At 45.4% G+C, this 19,297-nt stretch overlaps 1 protein-coding gene across 2 annotated transcripts in view; it reads right to left on the bottom strand.

Annotated features, from left to right (window-relative positions):
* Positions 1–19,297, bottom strand: part of tet2 (tet methylcytosine dioxygenase 2) — a 63,388-nt gene that overhangs the window by 15,577 nt on the left and 28,514 nt on the right. For both annotated transcript variants that reach the window (XM_084318911.1, XM_084318912.1), the window contains exons 2-5: positions 2,572–5,751; positions 2,397–2,487; positions 2,209–2,302; positions 1,177–1,385 (exon numbers count right to left, since the gene is read on the bottom strand). In XM_084318911.1, the coding sequence (XP_084175037.1) occupies positions 1,177–1,385; positions 2,209–2,302; positions 2,397–2,487; positions 2,572–5,719 (3,542 nt within the window). In that variant the 5' untranslated portion in view covers positions 5,720–5,751. The remainder of the gene's footprint in view (positions 1–1,176; positions 1,386–2,208; positions 2,303–2,396; positions 2,488–2,571; positions 5,752–19,297) is intronic.

Genomic DNA, 19,297 nt, shown 5'->3' with positions numbered 1-19,297 from the left:
CTCTCATATTGTTTTAAATTGATTGTGTGTGTCATGTTACACTCTACCATTGAGAATGAGGGCCTCCCTCAATAACTTATTTAGTTTAAATAAAGTATAAATATAAAAGAGTAATTGATCAGCACTTAAATGCAAATAATTACATAACTCCAAGTACGCTTAATCACAAAACTTTGGAAACATATACAGCAAAACCTGACGGTGTATTTAAACTATTAAGATGAAAAATTTCTCAAATGGTTTGCTGTGTCATGTGGAATGACATCATGCTGAAACACTAGACAGGACTGGGCCTGCTGCATTGTTGTTAATGTAGTCTTTGTATGCATGTATTTGCATGTATATGCAAATATTTAGAAAAGGGGATGGGTTGTTCAGCCTGTGAGTAAGTAGTATAGCCAATGTAAATATAATGGAGGCTGGATTAATTTAGTACCTTTATGAACTGTTTATATTATGAGAATATTCAGCTGTGTTGATGCTTTTTGCCTGTAGGGCAGTGTGTGTGTGTGTGTGCAAGTTGGACTCTAGGGTGATTGTGTGTGCATGTGTCAGCAAGTGGGATGTGGGTGTGTATGTGTCAGGAAGTAGGTAGGGCTGCGTGTGTGTGTGTGTGTAGATTGGTGGAGCATGATTGTGTGTGTGGGGTGGATGTGGGTGTGTATGTGTCAGCAAGTGGGTGTGTGTATATTTGTGTATAGGGACTGAGAAGATGTGTGGTTGTTGTTTTGCAACAAGTCCCCAACTTGTATGTATAGTGGTTCTCCTTAGTATGTGTTGTGGTGTGATGTATTTGTACCATTTAGATTTGTCTGATGTGTTTGTGGTCAAATTAAATTAAAAAAAAAAGTGTGTCTGTAAAGTATGTTTGATGTTTTCCTATTGGCTCAGCCACCCGTGATGAATAAGCTGCTGCTCTGTGACTCCTTGTGAGACTTGTGAAAGACGACGGGCGGTGATGGATGGCTAGCTCTTCTGGGACTAAATGGCCTTTGCTCAGGTGTCTCATCTTTTCACCAAACCAGATATTACATTTGTGTATTGTCAGCGGTAGCTACATCCCCTGGGTCAAAGGTCAGCAATCTTCACCATTTGTTTGCCCAGAATACCATGTTGGTACATGGGTTGAATGTGCTCATGACAAGCCTCAGCTTGTGTCTGTTCACTGTCACTTACTCCTCGTTGAGGGCACAGCGTCTCTGGGTGAGGGCTCCATGCTTCCTCAGGGTGTCGCTCAGCTCCACGTAGAGGCGGTCGGCCACGCTGGTGGTGATGCCCTCCCACACAAGGATCACCACGATAATACAGGCCGTGTCACATGAGTGACCGGTGCGCTCTCGCACCAGCACCAGCAACTTCTCGTCCGTACTGGAACGGCGAATCACCTGCAAGACACACACACATACACAAACAAACATATATGTAACCATTGTTATTTTATATGTTGGCCAAAATGTTCTCTTGAGTGATATGAGGTGTGACCTGGGCTCTGTTAATTGGGCCTTTTATGGGCATGTGATTGTGCCGTGAGTAGTGTTTTACTGTATTAGGGGTGTCTTGTGAGTGCATGCGTGCATGGGTTTGGTATAGATACAGTTTACACTATTGTTTGTTTATTGTTATTTGCACTTACAAACATACATTCTGGAATAAAATAAGTAAAAGAACAACAGTTAAAATGTGCAGGAAAGGTCAAAAGACCCAAGGGCTTATAAGCGACCTGCCCTCTTAAACCTATATAGGATAACTACACAAAAAAAATCTCCCCCCCCCCCCCCCACATTATGCACAAACACACATGCGCATATCCCTCTCTCATACACACAATACAATACATACAATACAGCCTTATACAACTATTATAATAAAAAAATAAAATAAAAAAAAGACTTTACACAAATGACTGTAATCATCCACAACCATTATCGACTGTTATTTTAAGATGTGCAAAATGATGATGGTGTCTATCATATCGCAATCGATTAACCTTTTTCCATTCAAACATGTTTCTGAGTAATCCAACAAGTGATCTGCGATATTATGTGTAATCTGATTACTGTGTGTTGTTACAATAACAAAAATGCATTACAGTTAGAAAATGTATCCAATGAAAATGTATGTTTAATGTAATCAGCTACTCCCCAACCCTGTGTAGGGGTAAATTACTTCCACATTTCCCTCAAACATAAAGCACAAAAAAGGTCTTACCCATTTGGCGATTGGACAGCCCTGTGTGCTTTTTCCTTCCTTGCCTGTGTATATGACTTTCTCGATCCTGATGGCTTTACCAGTTAGACCAGACCTTGGAAAAGCAGAATGAGGAGATCAGATATTAGCAAAACAATACAGAGTGTGTGTGACGTGTGGTTCTGAAAGCGGTCAAATGTCTCGCTCACCTTTTCTCCATCGCTTCTCGTATGCCAGGAACAGTGGGAGCCGCTCCCAGGTGGGTGTAATATGGGCCCTCGTCCTTCTCGCTGATTTGCTCTGAATGACACAAAAAAACGATTATACTTTGTTGGACGCTGACTAAGATGTGACAACCTGTTCTAAAGCCAACACCTAACTCACCCACACAGTGGCAGGATGCAATGTCATACTGGGTCTTGATGGGAGTGTCTAGTAGGTTCTTAATGGGGGTGTCCAGGAGTTTCATGGGAGAGTCCATGAAGTTCTGGAGCGAGGGCTCCTTCTTAGGTGTAAAGTCAGGGGGTCTTCTCAACCCCATAGGGGCTGTGGTGGGTCCCATGGCTTCATATCCACCCAGTTCGGTGTTGGTCGAGAGGATTGTGAAACCCCCCGATTGCTCCACTTTCACCTTGGGAGAATTGATGACGAGGGCCTTCTTCTCAAACACAGGCGAGAGCTGGTACTGCCTCAGGCTTTGTTCCATGGTGGCCAGGATGCTCCCTTGTCGGTTGCTTTGCTCGCACACCGATTGGGGATGATGCTCCTGCTTGATCTTCACACCACCCATAGCTAGTTCCTGCCCCTGCAGCTGCTGGTGCTGCTGCTGTAGTCCAGGGTGCTGGTGCTGCTGTAGTCCAGGGTGCTGGAACCGGGGTCCGTTTTCCATCTTCACAGGCCTCATCCCCAGTTTGTAGTCGCCGGGGCTCTGAGGGCTGCCCTGGCGCTCCTGCCGCTGTAACAGGTGCATCCGTAGGGCTGCATGCTTCTGGAAGTCTCCGTGGAGACCCGCGGGTCCTAGAGGCAGCTGTGGTCCCCTCTGGAACTGGGAGCAGGACTCCTGTTGCGGCTCGATTTTAGGATACATCTGTGCTGCTACCTGCCGGTTTAAAGCACCTGCGAGCTGTGACTGCGTGGGGGACTGGGGGAAGTCTATATGGTTGGGCTGGTGACGGTGGAGGTTAGGCGGCTGTAGTGGATATTGCTTGAGGTTATCGCCGCCGGAGCTCAAAGCAAACTGCCTCTGATGCTGTTGTTGCATCTCCATTGTGTTGTTGTAATTGAACACTGCGGGGTCGCTGTGCTGGGGGTTCTGGACGTTGGACTGGGCAGGGTTGTTTCTCATAGGCTGGCTGGGTTGGGGCTGCTGTTGGCCTGGCTGAGGCTGACTGTGGGGTCTGTAATTGGGAGATCTCATCTGCTGACCTTCAAACTGAGCTGGGTGGGAAAGTGGACGTTGCTGCTGCTGCTGCTGCTGTTGTTGTTGTTGTTGTTGTTGTTGTTGAAGATGCTGTTGTTGTTGTTGATGAAGATGATGCTGCTGTTGCTGTGGCGGTAGAAATCCAGGCGACAGTATTTCCTGTAGGTCAGGGTCATCTTCACATAAGAGCTCTGGCTGAATGGGGGTGTGATAGCGGATGTCCGCCTGCTGTGGTTGGGAAATATTACATTGCTGGGGCACTTTCTGGGGAAGTGTCTGCTGCATTTGAGGGCCTTTCGAGTTAGACTGTTGCCACTCTGGGGCAGTGTTGTGCTGGGCTGGAGGACACGGTGATCGGGCTGGCAGACAGTCTTGCTGCTGCTGCTGCTGTAGCTGGAAGCCGTTCGGCCCTGGGCCACTGTCTGTAAAGCCTCCCTGCGTCTGGAACCGCTGTGCTCGCTCTGGCTCTAGTATCTGGCCCTGGGCCTGGGGGTTAGCCGTTTGCTGTTCTGGCGGAGACCTGTGAGGGAAGCCCCTCCACACGTCCTGCTGTTGTGTCTGGGACGGTGGGCCGCCGACCGACCGCTGCTGCTGTAGCGGGGGGGAGTTCAGGTCTATCCAGCCCCTCTGGGGGGGAGCGGGACAGGACAGGCTGGCTCTCTGCTGCTGAGACATGCTGTCCATCCCGTTCTCTGCGTCAGCACCAGGCTGGGACAGGGGGCCCATACTGTCCGCTCCACAGGGGTTCCCCGCGTGTTGCTGAAAGCTCTGGGGCTGGGACCCCATCCCGTACTGGAGGTTGTCATTGCCTCGGAGCTGACGTTGACCAGACCCTGGCTCCTCACTTTGCGCCATCCTCTGCACCCGCGGGTTTGGAAACGGCCCAAACCCGCCTTCCTCTGCGGCCTGGAGACGAGTGTTGTGCTCCAGGAAAGAGTTCTGGTTTAACTCCTGGTTCGGTTTCCCATACATGCCTTGGGAGTGTGGGTCCTCAGAATAACACTCAGGACCATTTTGATGTTGCGAGCTGCTGGCAGCATTTGTAGGTGCGGCCATGTTAGGCCGCTGGCCAACCTGACCCTGAGGGTGCTTGTGCTCCTGACCAGAGTATGGTTGCTGCTGCTGTTGTTGTTGTTGTTGTTGTTGTTGTTGTTGTTGTTGTTGTTGTTGTTGTTGTTGTTGTTGTTGTTGTTGTTGTTGTTGTTGCTGCTGTTGTTGTTGTTGCTGTTGTTGTTGTTGTTGTTGCTGTTGTTGTTGTTGCTGCTGGTCTAGTCTGTAACTATTTGAGTATCCATTCACCATATAGGGGGCTGCATTGAAGCCATTGCTGCCCTGGGTGTCGTGGGTCGCCCCAGGCTGCTGCTGCTGTTGCTCTGAAGTAGGAAAACCTGAGGATAGCGAGGAAGGATGAGTGCCTTGGCTTGGCGGATCATTTGCCTGTGAACCATTGACAGTATCCGGCTGTGACCCAGGCGTCTGCTGTGGTGCGATGGAAACGTGCTCAGGGTAATACTGCGAGAGAGTCTTCTCTAGAAGGTCACCCGGGGTGTTCTCCATAGGGGTGGGGGACACTGTAGCACCATTAGAAATATAACTCTGTTTATTCCTTGAAAGTGAGAAGATGTCCCCGTTTGGGAAGTTACAGTTCCTCTTGTCCAGTTTAGTCTCTTTCTGCAGTTCACTGCAGTCAAACTCCGAGGCCTTGGTCAGCTCCGGGAAGCTGTCCGCCAAGTCGGGGCTCATGTCCTCATCTCCTTTGACCTCAGAATCCACTCTGAGTTTCTTAGGCTGGTGGAGGCCCAACAACGAATGGTCGGTGAGTGCATGCTTTAGCTCCCCGTTCATCATATAGGACCCTTGGTCAAACAGCCCCGGCACTGAGGCGGGACTGCCGCAGTTCTCTCTGTGTCTCTTCATGGAGTTGACCCCTGTGCCGGGCTTGTAATGGTTCCAGTTCTCGTCCCCGTTGATCTGCGGTGAAGCTCCCTCGCGAGGCTGGGTTCCATTCTGGAGCTTGGTGGCAGCGATCAGGTCATTTGGGCTGTGATCTGCGCTGAGTTGTGCTAGTATCAGACTTTCTTCCGTCTCATGGCTGGCCTTTTCTGTTTCCATCTGGCCTGCTCTGAGTCCATCCACAGGGCTGCCTGCAGATGAGAAAGAGGGGGAGAGAGAGATATATATATTCGGTTACTATATAGAGTACGGTTTCAGTGGAATTTAGTTGCTATAGGTAACAGCTTAGACCGAAGTTTATTCCAGGAAATCGAATGTAGTCCATTCTAGATGGTTTGTTTTTGTTGTCAACTCTATAAATTAAATACAAAACACAGTCTGCTGTAATGTGATTATAAACTAATAACTATGATAGACATTAGACGTGACCAATGTGCAACAGATCATAGTAACACCCTTTCACATACAACAACTACTTCTTACAGCCTTCTCTGAATTAAATTATATTTACAAATACTTAGTTTTGTAACTAAGTATTAAACTTAGTTACAATACTTAGTTTTTGTATTTACAAATACAAATTAGTTTTGTATTTGTATCAGTTGGGTGTCAGTTGGCAATATGGACACATCACAGAACTAGATTCACCTCAACCATACAACTCATGAGCTACTTAACCTGTTTGGCAAGTAGGGAGGAAATGAGAACACAGACGAGAGATTATCTCAGGAGGACATTATTTGCAATGTGGTGTGAGGCTCCATGTTTGTATGGAACATGTGCTAACGTGTTTATCGCGTCACCGTTTGTTTGCCATGCTTCACCGGGTAAAGGAAACAACATGAATCTACATCAGCGGCGTTCTTTGGGCGGGACGTCTCCCAACGGCTACTCGGAGCGTGGCGTTTCTGTCGTCTCACAATCCATCACGCCTCCCCTTGGTTAGGTCTGATAAAGATCTGTCGAGTGTAGCGGCGCAAGGTCAAAGCGTCTTTTATGAAATCGAAACCCCCGAAAGGACAGGAGTTACTACGGAATTTACCGCAGGGATTTCAAAACAAACCAAATGAAACAATGGTGGGCAAATTACTCATAACTCGATCCGTGCTTAAACGTATATAGCTCATGACTGATGGCCTCTACTCTACCGACCCGGGTTAACATGACGTACTGCAGCAGACCCGGCACCGTATTAATCATGGGCCGTTTCCACCGGCATCGTTTATCAACCTTTCACCCGCTATGATCACCTTTACCGCGAGTTCAGAGAGTCCGCGGGGGGGGGGGGGGGGGGGGATTAAACCCGACACAACCGTGTATCTCACGCAGCAGTAAGTAGTGCGCCTCTCATGTTTCCCGCTGATAGCCTCCACGGGCACGCAGAAGCACCTAGGTGACGGAGCCCTTGTAATGGCATGTGATTTACTTTACTTCACACACAGAACAAATACCCGCTCGGCTCTGGCTCTGCGTGGCGAGCGAGACCCGTGTTGTTTTAGCCGTCATTCTCAACAGCTTGACATCTTTACACAGCAATCAGGCCCGAGGTCAGCTCTGCCGACGGCCAGATATAAATGCTCCGCGTGAAAGACCGCTTTAGACGCAAAAAAAAGAAGAAACGTCACCAAATGAAGGAAGCCCTTCCTGTGACGCTGCGGCATTAGCAACTGTCACCAAGCTAGAAACACCCCCCGAACCAAAGGAAACCTTTAGTCCACGACGTGCTGCCGAATGGGGAAGCGGCGGTGAGCATTCTTTGCGTGCTCAGCGTATTCAGGACACACGTAGCCGAGCGAGGCAGCTGTGTTTGGAGTGCTACTCCGCTCATGGGCAGAAGAAAAGGCTCTGCTCCTCTACCGCGTGTTAAGAGAGAGAGAGGGGCGACATGGCTTTTGTCAAGATGCATACCAACGGCTCCTTGCCTCTGTGCATCAAACAAAGGCCTGGTGTCTGGATCCGTGGCTAGACACTGACCTCATTCCATTTCACCGGCACAAGCTTGAGTGGGTAGAATAACTTCCATTACAGGGCAACAGTAATGACATTGCTCTTTTTTTTTTCTCTCCCTCCCCTCTGCTGCTGGATGTGGTTTTGACATATTCCTTTAATATCGGACGGATTCGAGTCAAAAGGACACACCGGTACCTCTCTCTTTGTCATCACGTAATTCTACTGTGTCTGGATTTGGTTTGTGTTCATTTGTTAGTGTATCACCAACAGAGTGTTTAGTGTGACAGAGAGAGGGGGGGGTGGTGATGGTGTGTGTGTGGGGGGTGAAGGTTAATGTCCCAGATGGTAGACGAGAGGAGGGGTTGCCGCTCATCAGCTGTTCAGCACTGGTATTCTTCACCTTCTGCATCATTGTAATGTCATTGTGTGCGGAAAAAAGGAAGAGAAAAAAAAAACCCATCTATAATCATCAGGATATTTCATTCACAATCACCCCGGCCCTCGCTGCCGCCCTTTGAGTGGATGTAGCCGGGACAGAGGGAGTGGGCGGGGCTGGATAAGACTGATATTACCTATGCTGCCTCTGCCCCCCCCCCCCCCCCCCCCCCTCCCGCTGTCTGTCAGGCTCGCACTTAAGGTGAAAGCAAGACTCTAAAAGCTCCCGCTAGCGACCATGCTGCCCCTAAAAAGATTTTTAGAACCACAGCTTTATAGACTAATGTACTTAGCTAACCAAAACAAAAAGTCTGGGGTATCTGCCGGTGCGACCTGACATTAGTGGCTGGGCTTTTAGCGCGGCCTAAACCAATAGGAATAGGCCGTGCGGTTTTCCATTTCTCCTCCGGCGACGGATTGAATAACGTTGATGCCTTGATATTAGCAAGCAGATTCACGTTTTCTCTCTACAAACATATTTTATTGTTTTTCGAAGCCTTGAGCAGAGAGAGAGAGAGAGAGAGAGAGAGAGAAAGAGAGAGAGAGAGAGAGAGAGAGAGAGAACACCATGGCTATAATAATAATGACCACATACTCAAACTACCTGGCTCTTGCTTTGGCATTTGTGAGATGCTGTTTGAGCCTGTTGCAAGGATATACAAACATCGCATGTCCACATTACTTGAACGGTCAGTTGACATTCCAGTATCATAATAAAAGTCCAAAACTTCGGGAAATGTTTGTATGCTAAACTTCCGTGACGTAGCCTATCCTGTTTTTTTCATACCCTTTTACTGCACTGAAATTTCACCGGCTTAGCTAGAAACACTGTTTATTCATGGCCTTTATGAATTATGAAGTAGGCAAACGTAGCTGACCGAGCTTATGCGTTCTAGCGCGGAAAACACATGCAGTATTTTTTATTTTTTTAAACCAGCATATAGCTTCTCAAGTGTGCTGTGAGAGGAGTGTCGGTGGATAGCGGTAAAGGGTTTCAGTGTTCATGACACAGAGGAACGTCAACATGCACAGAGTGGAGGAGCACAAAGCACCAGCTTCCTTTCTCCCCCTCCCTCACTCCCTCCCTCCCCTCCTGCCGAGAGCAAATACAGAATCCAGCTATGGCATTGATTTCTGTCTGCCACCTTCAATTATTAATGCATGTCACATCCGCAGCATCTGCAAAACAATTACAGTGCGTGGGCCCAAAGTCAAGCCGCAGTCTAATCCATCATAATTATGGGCAACTCCTCTGCAGATGCTCCAGGAATGGGTTAGAAGGAACAGACCAGCGAGGAGCCCCTAAGAAGGGTCTGGATTCTCTGCAAAATGGCTGGTGTTTCTTTTGGCATGTCGGGCTGCTAGTGTTTGTGGACGTTTTGAATGTGCTGAAATAATAACCGTGTGATGATGAAAGATCACACATTTGGAAAATATGGGAAAATGTCAACAAGTCTGTTTCATTCAAATGCACAATTTTTGCCTCTCTTTTCCCTGCTTTCGATCCGATCGCTTTATCGCCTCAGACAAACAACTCCGGGGCTCACTTTGGAAGCGGACTGAGACTACCCAGAACAGATAAGACCAGGGTTTGGTTGTGCTTGGCGCAGGCCCAAGATTAATTCCGGTGTTTGTGCCAACCCAAATGGATTTTTTTTAACCAATGGGAGGTAAATTCTCCAGGGTTTTGATTCAACCAGACCAAATAAGACCGGTGTGAAAGCGCCCCAATTTGATCTCGGTGTCGAGAGGCGTTCGGGAAAACCAACCGGGCCTATATTTTTGACAAGGAGAAGAGGGGTAGAGGGAAGGAATTGTGAAAGGCTTTTGAGTCGAGTCCTTTGTCTTTGTGAGGTCACAGGGTCACTGGAAACACATGGACTACATTAAGACAGACATCTGAAGGGCCGTGATGTCATAACTCAAATTCTTTTCAAATGATGACTATCCGCGGCCCGTGCACATTTCTGACCCACCTAATACCCCCGCTGAATCAACACGGGGTCAATCCTTTTGTTTTGTGTGTAAACGCATACCGGTATGTCCACAATAATGCGGCTAACTGTGACCGTAAACATCAATGAAAGAATACTATTTGTCAAAGCTGCGGGCCAAGCCTCCAAAGTCACTAGGTTAAAATAAGATATTTTATATGAAACTGTAACTCTTCTTCAACTTCTTTTCCTGGGAAGTAAGTCAAAATCGAAGTCAGCAAAACTTTCTCTGTTTGCGCTCGAAAAACAAGTAAATCATGTCCTTTCGTGCATGGAGCTCTTGGCCGGGGCCGTAGGACGCAACCACTGAGCCGCTATGGTCAGATAAGAAAAACATGGTCCCCAACCTTTGAAAACATAATTGGATCCAGCTTTAGATTCCCATGAAAGCTCTCCGGTTAATGTGAGCATTCTATAGGATCCAGGGGCCTGGTGTTTGGGGGGGTGGGGGGGTAAGGGGGTGGGATTAATAAATAACTGAGGCGGTATGGTATGTTTCATTTGGCACAATAACGCTCCGTCATTGGGCCTGAATATCACATCTGGAACCCATTACTGTGGCTTATGATCAGGGCAGAGGAGCTGTCACCTTCACATCGCCATCTGCTATTTCAAGCCCGAGCACCTATACTGAAAACCCACACTGAAGGCAAAGAGGAGGGCTAGGTTGTATGTAGCGACGGTATATCTATTTGAAACACGATAAAGACAGTTTGTCGAAGGCTAATCGTCTAATGAGTGCACAGACAGAGTGATTACTGAGACTGGAGGGGTGCTGTGCTCCTCCGACGTAATATCTCATTGGATATAGTAGTAGGCTTAGATATAGGTGAATTGGATTAGAGAGTACAAACTCCTAATATGTAACAGATTCAACTGCACACGTGAAATGTATTCCATCTGGCTGGGTAGCCAAGAGGCTCGGGCTACAGTTTGCATGGGTTTCTGAAAAGGAATTTAAATGGGGCACCTGCTGCGCCCGACTGACATGAATACTGGATGAAAACTTCATTTATCTTTAAGCTTGTTTTGACTGCTTTGTAGAAGGTTGACCGGTTCACAAAGTACCTCAAGACCTCAAAACCCACGCTCACTTGTTTGGAATGAGGTGGCTTAAAATAAATTATCATCAGTTAGTTTCAAGTGAAAAGATATTTTCTTTTCTTTTTTTCAAAGTAATTTCTCCCATTTCCTTCACTTTTAAACACACACACACACACACACACACACACACACACACACACACGCACACACACACACACGCACACACACACACACACACACATGCACGCACGCACGCACGCACTCACAAAACGCACGCACGCACACACACACACACACACACACACACACACACACACACACACACACACACACACACACACACACACACACACACACACACACACACACACACACACACACACACACACACACACACACACACACACACACACACATTGCCCCACTTGAGAGATTGTGAATCTGGCTAAAACCCTGTGCAGCACAGCCTGCACTATCTACCAAGAGAACAGAGAACAGAAGCTGTTGGGCCAAGCTAAGGTCAGACATGCTAGCTAGCCTAGCTGGCATTAATGACGCCCCTATATGTCATTCACTCCTCCAGGACATTAGCCACCTCCTAGACCCCGGGTGTCGGAGTGCTAAATCTCCCACTAACGAGGCAAGCCGCTACAAAGGTCTAGGAGCTACTTTGTGGTTGTGTCACAACAGAGCCAGTTTGACCTGGTAGCCAGCTGCCTGTGATTTATTGATTGATTGAAAACTTTATTAACAGATTGCAGAATGGGTACTATACAGTACAGCTCAATACACACAATTGTTAAGGGGATGCAGACCAGAGAAAGACTTTCGTCTTGTTTACATCAGGGTCCCCCCATTTTCAATTCATCTTAACATATATGACATACACGACATACAGATAGACAGTACTGCTACATCTATACATTTATGACATACCAGATTTACAAATACAGAACTGTTTGTGATACAAAAAGAGTCTAAAAAAAGAGAGTATGTACATTTGACGTAGAAACTGTACATTGGAGGAGGTTGGGTAGGTGGGGTGGGGTGGGGGGGAACTGTACATTGGAGGTGGTTGGGTGGGGGGGGTTGGGTAGATGGGGTGGGGGAAACTACAACTGTACAAGCAAAACTGTACATTGGAATAACGACAAAACCATACTTGGTTCCAAGAAGAGGGTCTCGTGTATTATTGGGTTAGGACATTTACTGTACATTGGAGGGGGTTGGGTTAGGACATTTACAGGGGCCAGTTTCGAATTGCAGTCTCCCGTAGGTGCTCTTTGAGAGTGGTTTTGAAGGTGGGTAGTGATTCACATTCCTTTACAGCTGTGGGTATGGCGTTCCACATTGATGTGGCATAATTGCTAAACGTGTTTAGTCCCTTGTTTGAGCCGAATATGGGTTTAACATGATTTGTGGAGCTACCTCTGGTGTTGTGGTCATGGTATTCACTGACCTTTGGGAAGTATTTTGACATGTACATGGGTACCTTAGTGGTGTAGTGTATCTTGTAGACCAGGCCCATTGCAAGTTGCTGTACTCTGTCGTCTACTCTAAGCCATCCTAGGTAGTCAAAGTGGGCAGGGGTGAGGTGGGTTCTAGGAGTAAGGTCAAGTAGTAGTCTGACCAGTTTGTTTTGTGATGTTTGTAATCTTGTTTTTAGTGCCTTTGAGGTGCTTTGGTACCATGAGGTGCAAGCATAGTCGTAGTACCCTTGAATGAGTGCTCCTGCCAGAGTCTTCAGGGTATTCTTGTTTACCAGAGAGGAGATCCGGTACAATAATCTAGTTCGTTGGTTGACTTTTTTTATTACATTGGATGCCATTTTGTCACAGGAAAGATTTGCCTCTAGGATTGATTGATTGATTGATTGAAAACTTTATTAACAGATTGCAGAATGGGTACAATACAGTACAGCTCAATACACACAATTGTTAAGGGGATGCAGACCAGAGAAAGACTTTCGTCTTGTTTACATCAGGGTCCCCCATTTTCAATTCATCAGGACATATATGACATACATGACATACAGATAGTCAGTACTGCTACATCTATACATTTATGACATACCAGATTTGCAAATACAGTACTGTTTGTGATACAGAAGGAGTCAGGAAAAGGGAGTATATACATTTGACGTAGAAACTGTACATTGGAGGAGGTTGGGTGGGGGGGGTTGGGTACACTGGGATATTGACAACCATACTGGGTAATCTACATTGGAGGTGGTTGGGGGGGGGGGGCACACTGTATAAACAAGCAAAACTGTACATTGAGGGGGGGGGGGGGAGATACTGTACAAACAAACAAAATTGTACATTGGACTATTGACAACCATACTAGGTAAATTACTGTACATTGGAGGGGGTTGGGTTAGGATATTTACAGGGGCCAGTGTTGAATTGCAGTCTCCCGTAGGTGTCCCTTGAGAGCGGTTTTGAAAGTGGGTAGTGATCCACATTCCTTTACAGCTTTGGGTAGGGCGTTCCACATTGATGTGGCATAATTGCGAAACGTGTTTAGTCCCTTATTTGAGCCGAATCTGGGTTTAACATGATTTGTGGAGCTCCCTCTGGTGTTGTGATCGTGGTATTCACTGACCTTTGGGAAGTATTTTGACATGTACATGGGTACCTTGGTCGTGTAGTGTATCTTGTAGACCAGGCCCATTGCAAGTTGCTGTACTCTGTCGTCTACTCTAAGCCATCCTAGGTTGTCAAAGTGGGCAGGGGTGAGGTGGGTTCTAGGAGTAAGGTCAAGCAGTAGTCTGACCAGTTTGTTTTGAGATGTTTGTAATTTTGTTTTTAGCGCCTTTGAGGTGCTTTGGTACCATGAGGTGCAAGCATAGTCGTAGTACCCCTGAATGAGTGCTCCTGCCAGAGTCTTCAGGGTATTCTTGTTTACCAGAGAGGAGATCCGGTACAAGAATCGAGTTCGTTGGTTGTCTTTTTTTATTACATTGGATGCCATTTTGTCACAGGAGAGATTAGCCTCTAGGATGGAACCCAGGTAGGTAATTTCATCTTTCCTTGTGACAATATTGTCACCCACTGTAACTGAGAAGCCGTCGGTCTTGCTGAGTTTGTTATTTGAACCGAAGAGAATGGACTCTGTTTTGCCCATGTGTAATGGAACCTAGGTATGTAATTTCATCTTTCCTTGTGACAATATTGTCACCCACTGTAACTGAGAAGCCGTCGGTCTTGCTGAGTTTGTTATTTGATCCGAATAGAATGTACTCTGTTTTACCCAGGTGTAATGATAGTTTGTTATCAGCGAGCCAGGTGCAGATTCTGCCGAGTTCTGAGCTGAGGGTTTTTTCAACCTGTAACTGTCAAGTGCTTCGACCAGGGCAGGTGGGAACTAGAGAACTAGTAGAATAAATGACCATGGGGGGAGCTCTCAGGCCAGTAGTTGAAGGAATTGGACTTGGTGTTACATGAAATAGCTTAAAGGAACATTTTGGGAAATCTGTGCGTTCAGTAGAAAGCTATCTGGCTGCACGTTAGCCTAGCTTAGCACAATGAATGGAAGCGGACAGTGCCGGTTAGCCTAGGCATTTTCCAACTAACACCTCTCCCGAAGGCTAACTGGCACTGTCCGCTTCCATTCATTGTGCTAAGCTAGGCTAACATGCAGCCAGATAGCTTTCTACTGAACGCACAGAGAGGAAACTGGTATCTATCCTCTTGTCCCTCTCTGGAGAAGACGATAAGCTAATTTCCCCAAATGTTGGTGTGTTCCTTTAAGCAAATGTGTAGCAGTAGAGAATGGAAGCAGGGATTGGTAAATAAATGTTTGTGATATTATATATGATTGGTAGCTAAATGATCAAATGTGAATGCCATAGAGAGGAACAGAAATATTGGTCAAAATATAGTTTATGGCAATGTTGTCCATGTATGGCCTTAAATATATTTGTTTCTTTTTCCCTTTCATGTGATCACATGATTGTTTTTGCAGTCTTTTGATCATCAGATGAGAATAGTCTTAAGACACGGGTAAAACTGGAATGCAATGGTTTTGGCCCCTACGGGTTTGGCACACATTGCCACACTTAACACATAACCGCACATCAACTAAATGCAAAAATACACCATTTTAGAAAGTCATAGGGGCACAATTACTCTTCAAAATCACCTTAAACTAACTTAAATAGCAACACCTTCTCTATGCTCAGTGAGGATGGCATCTCCTTGAATTTGAAACATTACATTTCCCCCCATGACTTCCATTAATTTTAATGGCGGCTGAAGTTAGCTGATATTTGTATAGCTGTTGCCAGAAACCAAAAACGTCATTGTTACTAACAAACTAAAAAAAAAATACAATAGCGTAGAATGTACTTGTATAAGACAATACATAGTCCAATATTAAGATGTATAAGAACACGAGGTGGACATGAGGATTCGAACACTTTAGGAACTCAGTGTTTAGTGGGACCCTGGGACTTGATGACAGGTCCCCTGAGCTGCCTGGGGCGACGTGTCCCTCTGATGCCACTGGGATTCTTCCACCATCGGCACCCTAATCAGAAGTGACACTCTCATGCATGAACAGTTTCTAAAATGTCTCTTAATCGTCTCTTAAAGGAGTACTTTGACCTTTTGAATCTCAGTTGATTACTTGTCTTCACTTGACACTTGTCTGGAGGAAAAAGTTTACACATACTGTATGTCCTTCATGTTAGCTTTATTAGCATTCCTCATTGAAACAATACTAGCATAATAACGCCTGCTGCTAGTCGTGCCCTTCGGTTTCAGTGACGAATGCTATCGGGGAAACAATGTGGGATTCACGAAACACCAGTGCCGCTTTGAATTTGTTCTCATCATGCCAGCTTGCTTGGTGAATATCAAAATGTTCTTAGCTGGAGCATTTACACTGCAACTTTTCATAAATCAAGCTCAGAGTTCCCCACATTTGACAGATCTAGTTTTTAAATAGATGTACAATGATTAGATTACTTCCTGAACCACACAAAGCAAGAGCGTATAGTATTATCCATATAAAGAGAGGCACTATGTCATTCTATATGAATCGCTGAAGTGAAACACAGGAGTATCAGTTGCGAAGTATGCTGCTTGGCTGCTTGTAGCAAAAAAAAGGATGTCATTATTATAATAGTCAAATAATATAATGCACTTCTGTTGAACAAATGCAGGCAGTTTGTTGCGATTAATTCAAATAGCATCATTTTTTATATTAATCTGTAATCTAAGGCTGAACATTTATACAAAAAATAAAGAAATGCAAGAGTTACACTTTCAGAAAAGCTGCTGCATTAAGTATATAGTACATGTATTATGTAACCACGGGTGATTTTGACAACACAATACGTGCATATCATTGGGGGGAAAAAAACTGAATTTCTTAAATTTGACTCTTAACTGACCTTTTAAGGTCAAATTGGTGCAGGCTTTGTGCTTGCATGAGGTTCATTGTTCTTTTTTTCAGTAGAGACAGAGCGTAAATAGGTCCCGCCCACACCAGAGGGGAAAACATTCCATCGCTCTCCATTGACTTCGTATTAGGTGACAGTGTCAAAGAGGCTGGGATATAGGAAGAGGGAAGACAGGCGGGAAAGTGAATAGGAGCCGATGTCCTCCCGGAAAACTCAAGGCACGTCATTCACGTCGTTAGAGAAACTGACTTGTGCTGAATAGCAATCGACTGCTTAAATATCAGGAAAGTCATTTTCAACATTGTAAATACAATATTTTCTCAATTTGTTGTTAAAACTAGCCAAATCGTTAGCCATGTTTAACCTTGCTATTTGTAAATCATCAAAAAGGGTGAAATACGTCATCAGTAGGCCCCCAAAATATAACTTAAAAAGGTACCGCTGAATGACATTCTGAGTTTAAAATGTCAATATGTTTCTAAGTCTCGGTTCCTCCCCATCTCTGACGGTGCTTCCTTGTCATTTCGGTCAATTAGCAAACAACAGGAACATACCTAAAAGCTGCTGTGTGGTGGAATGCACTGCCAACAGGGTAAAGAACCCAGAACTACGTTTTCATACGCTTCTGAACCGAAGAGAAAAGTGGATACAAGCAATAAGATGTGAGGCGTCAGCAGCAAGGATGGGGAATCTGTGTGACCCTGACTCAATAGCCTCTATGGCATGCCAACATGTGCAGTAAGTCATGGTAAGCATTAAAAGATACATCAGAAAGCTATAACCTACAGTATTATGTTTGCAAGTGTCTTACCTAACTAGCTTGCTAACATTAGTTTGATAACTTACCCTATTATAATTTTAGAATTTCTTTTGCCATTTCTTTCACCCTCCTGTGGCATGTCTAACCTGGAGATATTGACAGTATAGTGTTTGTCAAACTACCTTCCTCTGGTAGACACAGGGTGCTAAAATAATCATTTGACATGGTGAAATCTCATGTTTTTAGCTAGCTACAGGAATTTTGTTAGCATTTCAGCCACCGGTCACATAATTTATTACGGCGCCGATTGTTTTATCTCTGGTGTGGTTTTCAGAATATGACTCCTTGCGCTCTGTCTCTATGGGGAGACCACTTAGACACCAACGTAAGGTTGTCACCCTCCACACCTAAAATAATATTAACCTCCGACCTCTAGCAAACTAGGTCTACACTCCTCTCGCCGGCATCACACAGAGGAATTTCTCGGTGTGCCAATGTGTCTGAGCTATATTCCCGATTATCACATGTCCGTCCTCCTTACAGCAGAACAATACTATTTAAGGTTGAAAATCGGTAAAAGTACCCCTTTAAAAACTGTCAGGGCTTGTCCCCTCATTTAGTCCATTGATCGGTCAATTTGGTTTTAGTCAACCAATACTTTGTAGATTTTCATGCTTTTTCTCCATGCTGAATGAATTATTTCCTGAAAGGCGATGAGCACGTCTCTGGTAGTAAGGACTATATTTAAAGTGATCCCTCTGTATTATTACGTTATGTGGAAAATTCTAATTTGACAGATTTTATGTTTCAGTCGCACTCCGTCGTGCAACAGATGAGCTGTCCTGCACTGAGAAGTGGCAGCTATGGTGTAAATATAAAAACAAAGGCCATGTTTATCCTAACCAGCCACATAAATACATGTTCATGATGGCTCATATTCCTCTGAATAACCCTAACTACATAATGTACCACCACCACAGCTACCACCAGAAATACAAGGCAGTGCTTGTGCATTTTCATATACTTCTTTATACAGCCTTACTTGATATATAAAACACAATTATGTTAAGTTTATATGTATAGCCCAAATGTCTCAGTGGAACAACAAACCCTGATCTAACCCTCAATGAAGATGAGGGAAAAACAGCCACAAGACCTTCATGCTACGCCATGCAATCCTTGCCACGGGGATATCTAAATTGCCAGGTTTAATTTCCCTTCCCCAAACGACCAGCCTTTGTTTTGTCTGCCCCTCAATGGAGGCTGTAAATCAGTAACCAAGTCAAGAGGTGAACGCTAGTGCTAAGCTGCTCCCGGCTTGACTCCGGTCCTGGAGCAACACTCCAGAGTTTACAGAGGACCGCACGGAGCCGAGCAGCTTGTCACAGTTGGATACACCCACACTGACAAAAAAAAATCTTTGCTAACCTAGATAACAAAGCCAGAGATCCCAGCTGAGTGTGCGTGCGCAATGGCACGTGCACATACACACACAGACACGCATATAGATACACACACGCGAGACATACAACTTGCACAATATTGTATGAGTAACCGGACAATTTAAATATAATGGTTATACCCGGGTGATTCCCACGTAATGGTGAATTACCCCTTGACCTTTGCACACCCATAGTTTTGACTGTTGGGGGTGCGTGATCGAGCATCATTGCCTCAAATGGCTCCTCAAATGCACTGCCTGATGCAAGAATGGAATCATGCAGAGTACTTCAATGATCAATAGGATTTATCACAATCATTGGGGAAAAGAATGAACTGGATAACAGTTACAGTATATATGCACCTACTTTGGCTGGAAATATATATTTTCAAGAACTAGGTCTGTCGAGGTGAAGTGGATTGATTTGGCGTTTGCACTTGCACTCCTGTGTTGACTTTACTACTACCGAAAGCAAATGATCACCCCAAATGACTGCGATGACGGGTCTAATATTATCAGATGACCTCTGTCTCTCCCCAAATACCGTAGGTCATTTGAGCTGGAATCTTTACTTTACAAATTACAGATTCGCACGGGATTAAGATCACAGACCACCTCTGCAAGTATTACAAATGACTGTCGCTCTGGAATGTGAACATTAAACTACACTATGAAGGCCTGCGGTGGATTTGGGCGTCGAACTTTT

The sequence above is a fragment of the Notolepis coatsorum genome (genome assembly GCF_963971535.1).
Source record: "Notolepis coatsorum genome assembly, chromosome: 7".
Taxonomy (NCBI): domain Eukaryota; kingdom Metazoa; phylum Chordata; class Actinopteri; order Aulopiformes; family Paralepididae; genus Notolepis; species Notolepis coatsorum.
Note: the sequence above shows the minus strand (reverse complement) of the source record. Positions and strands in the feature narration are given on the sequence as shown.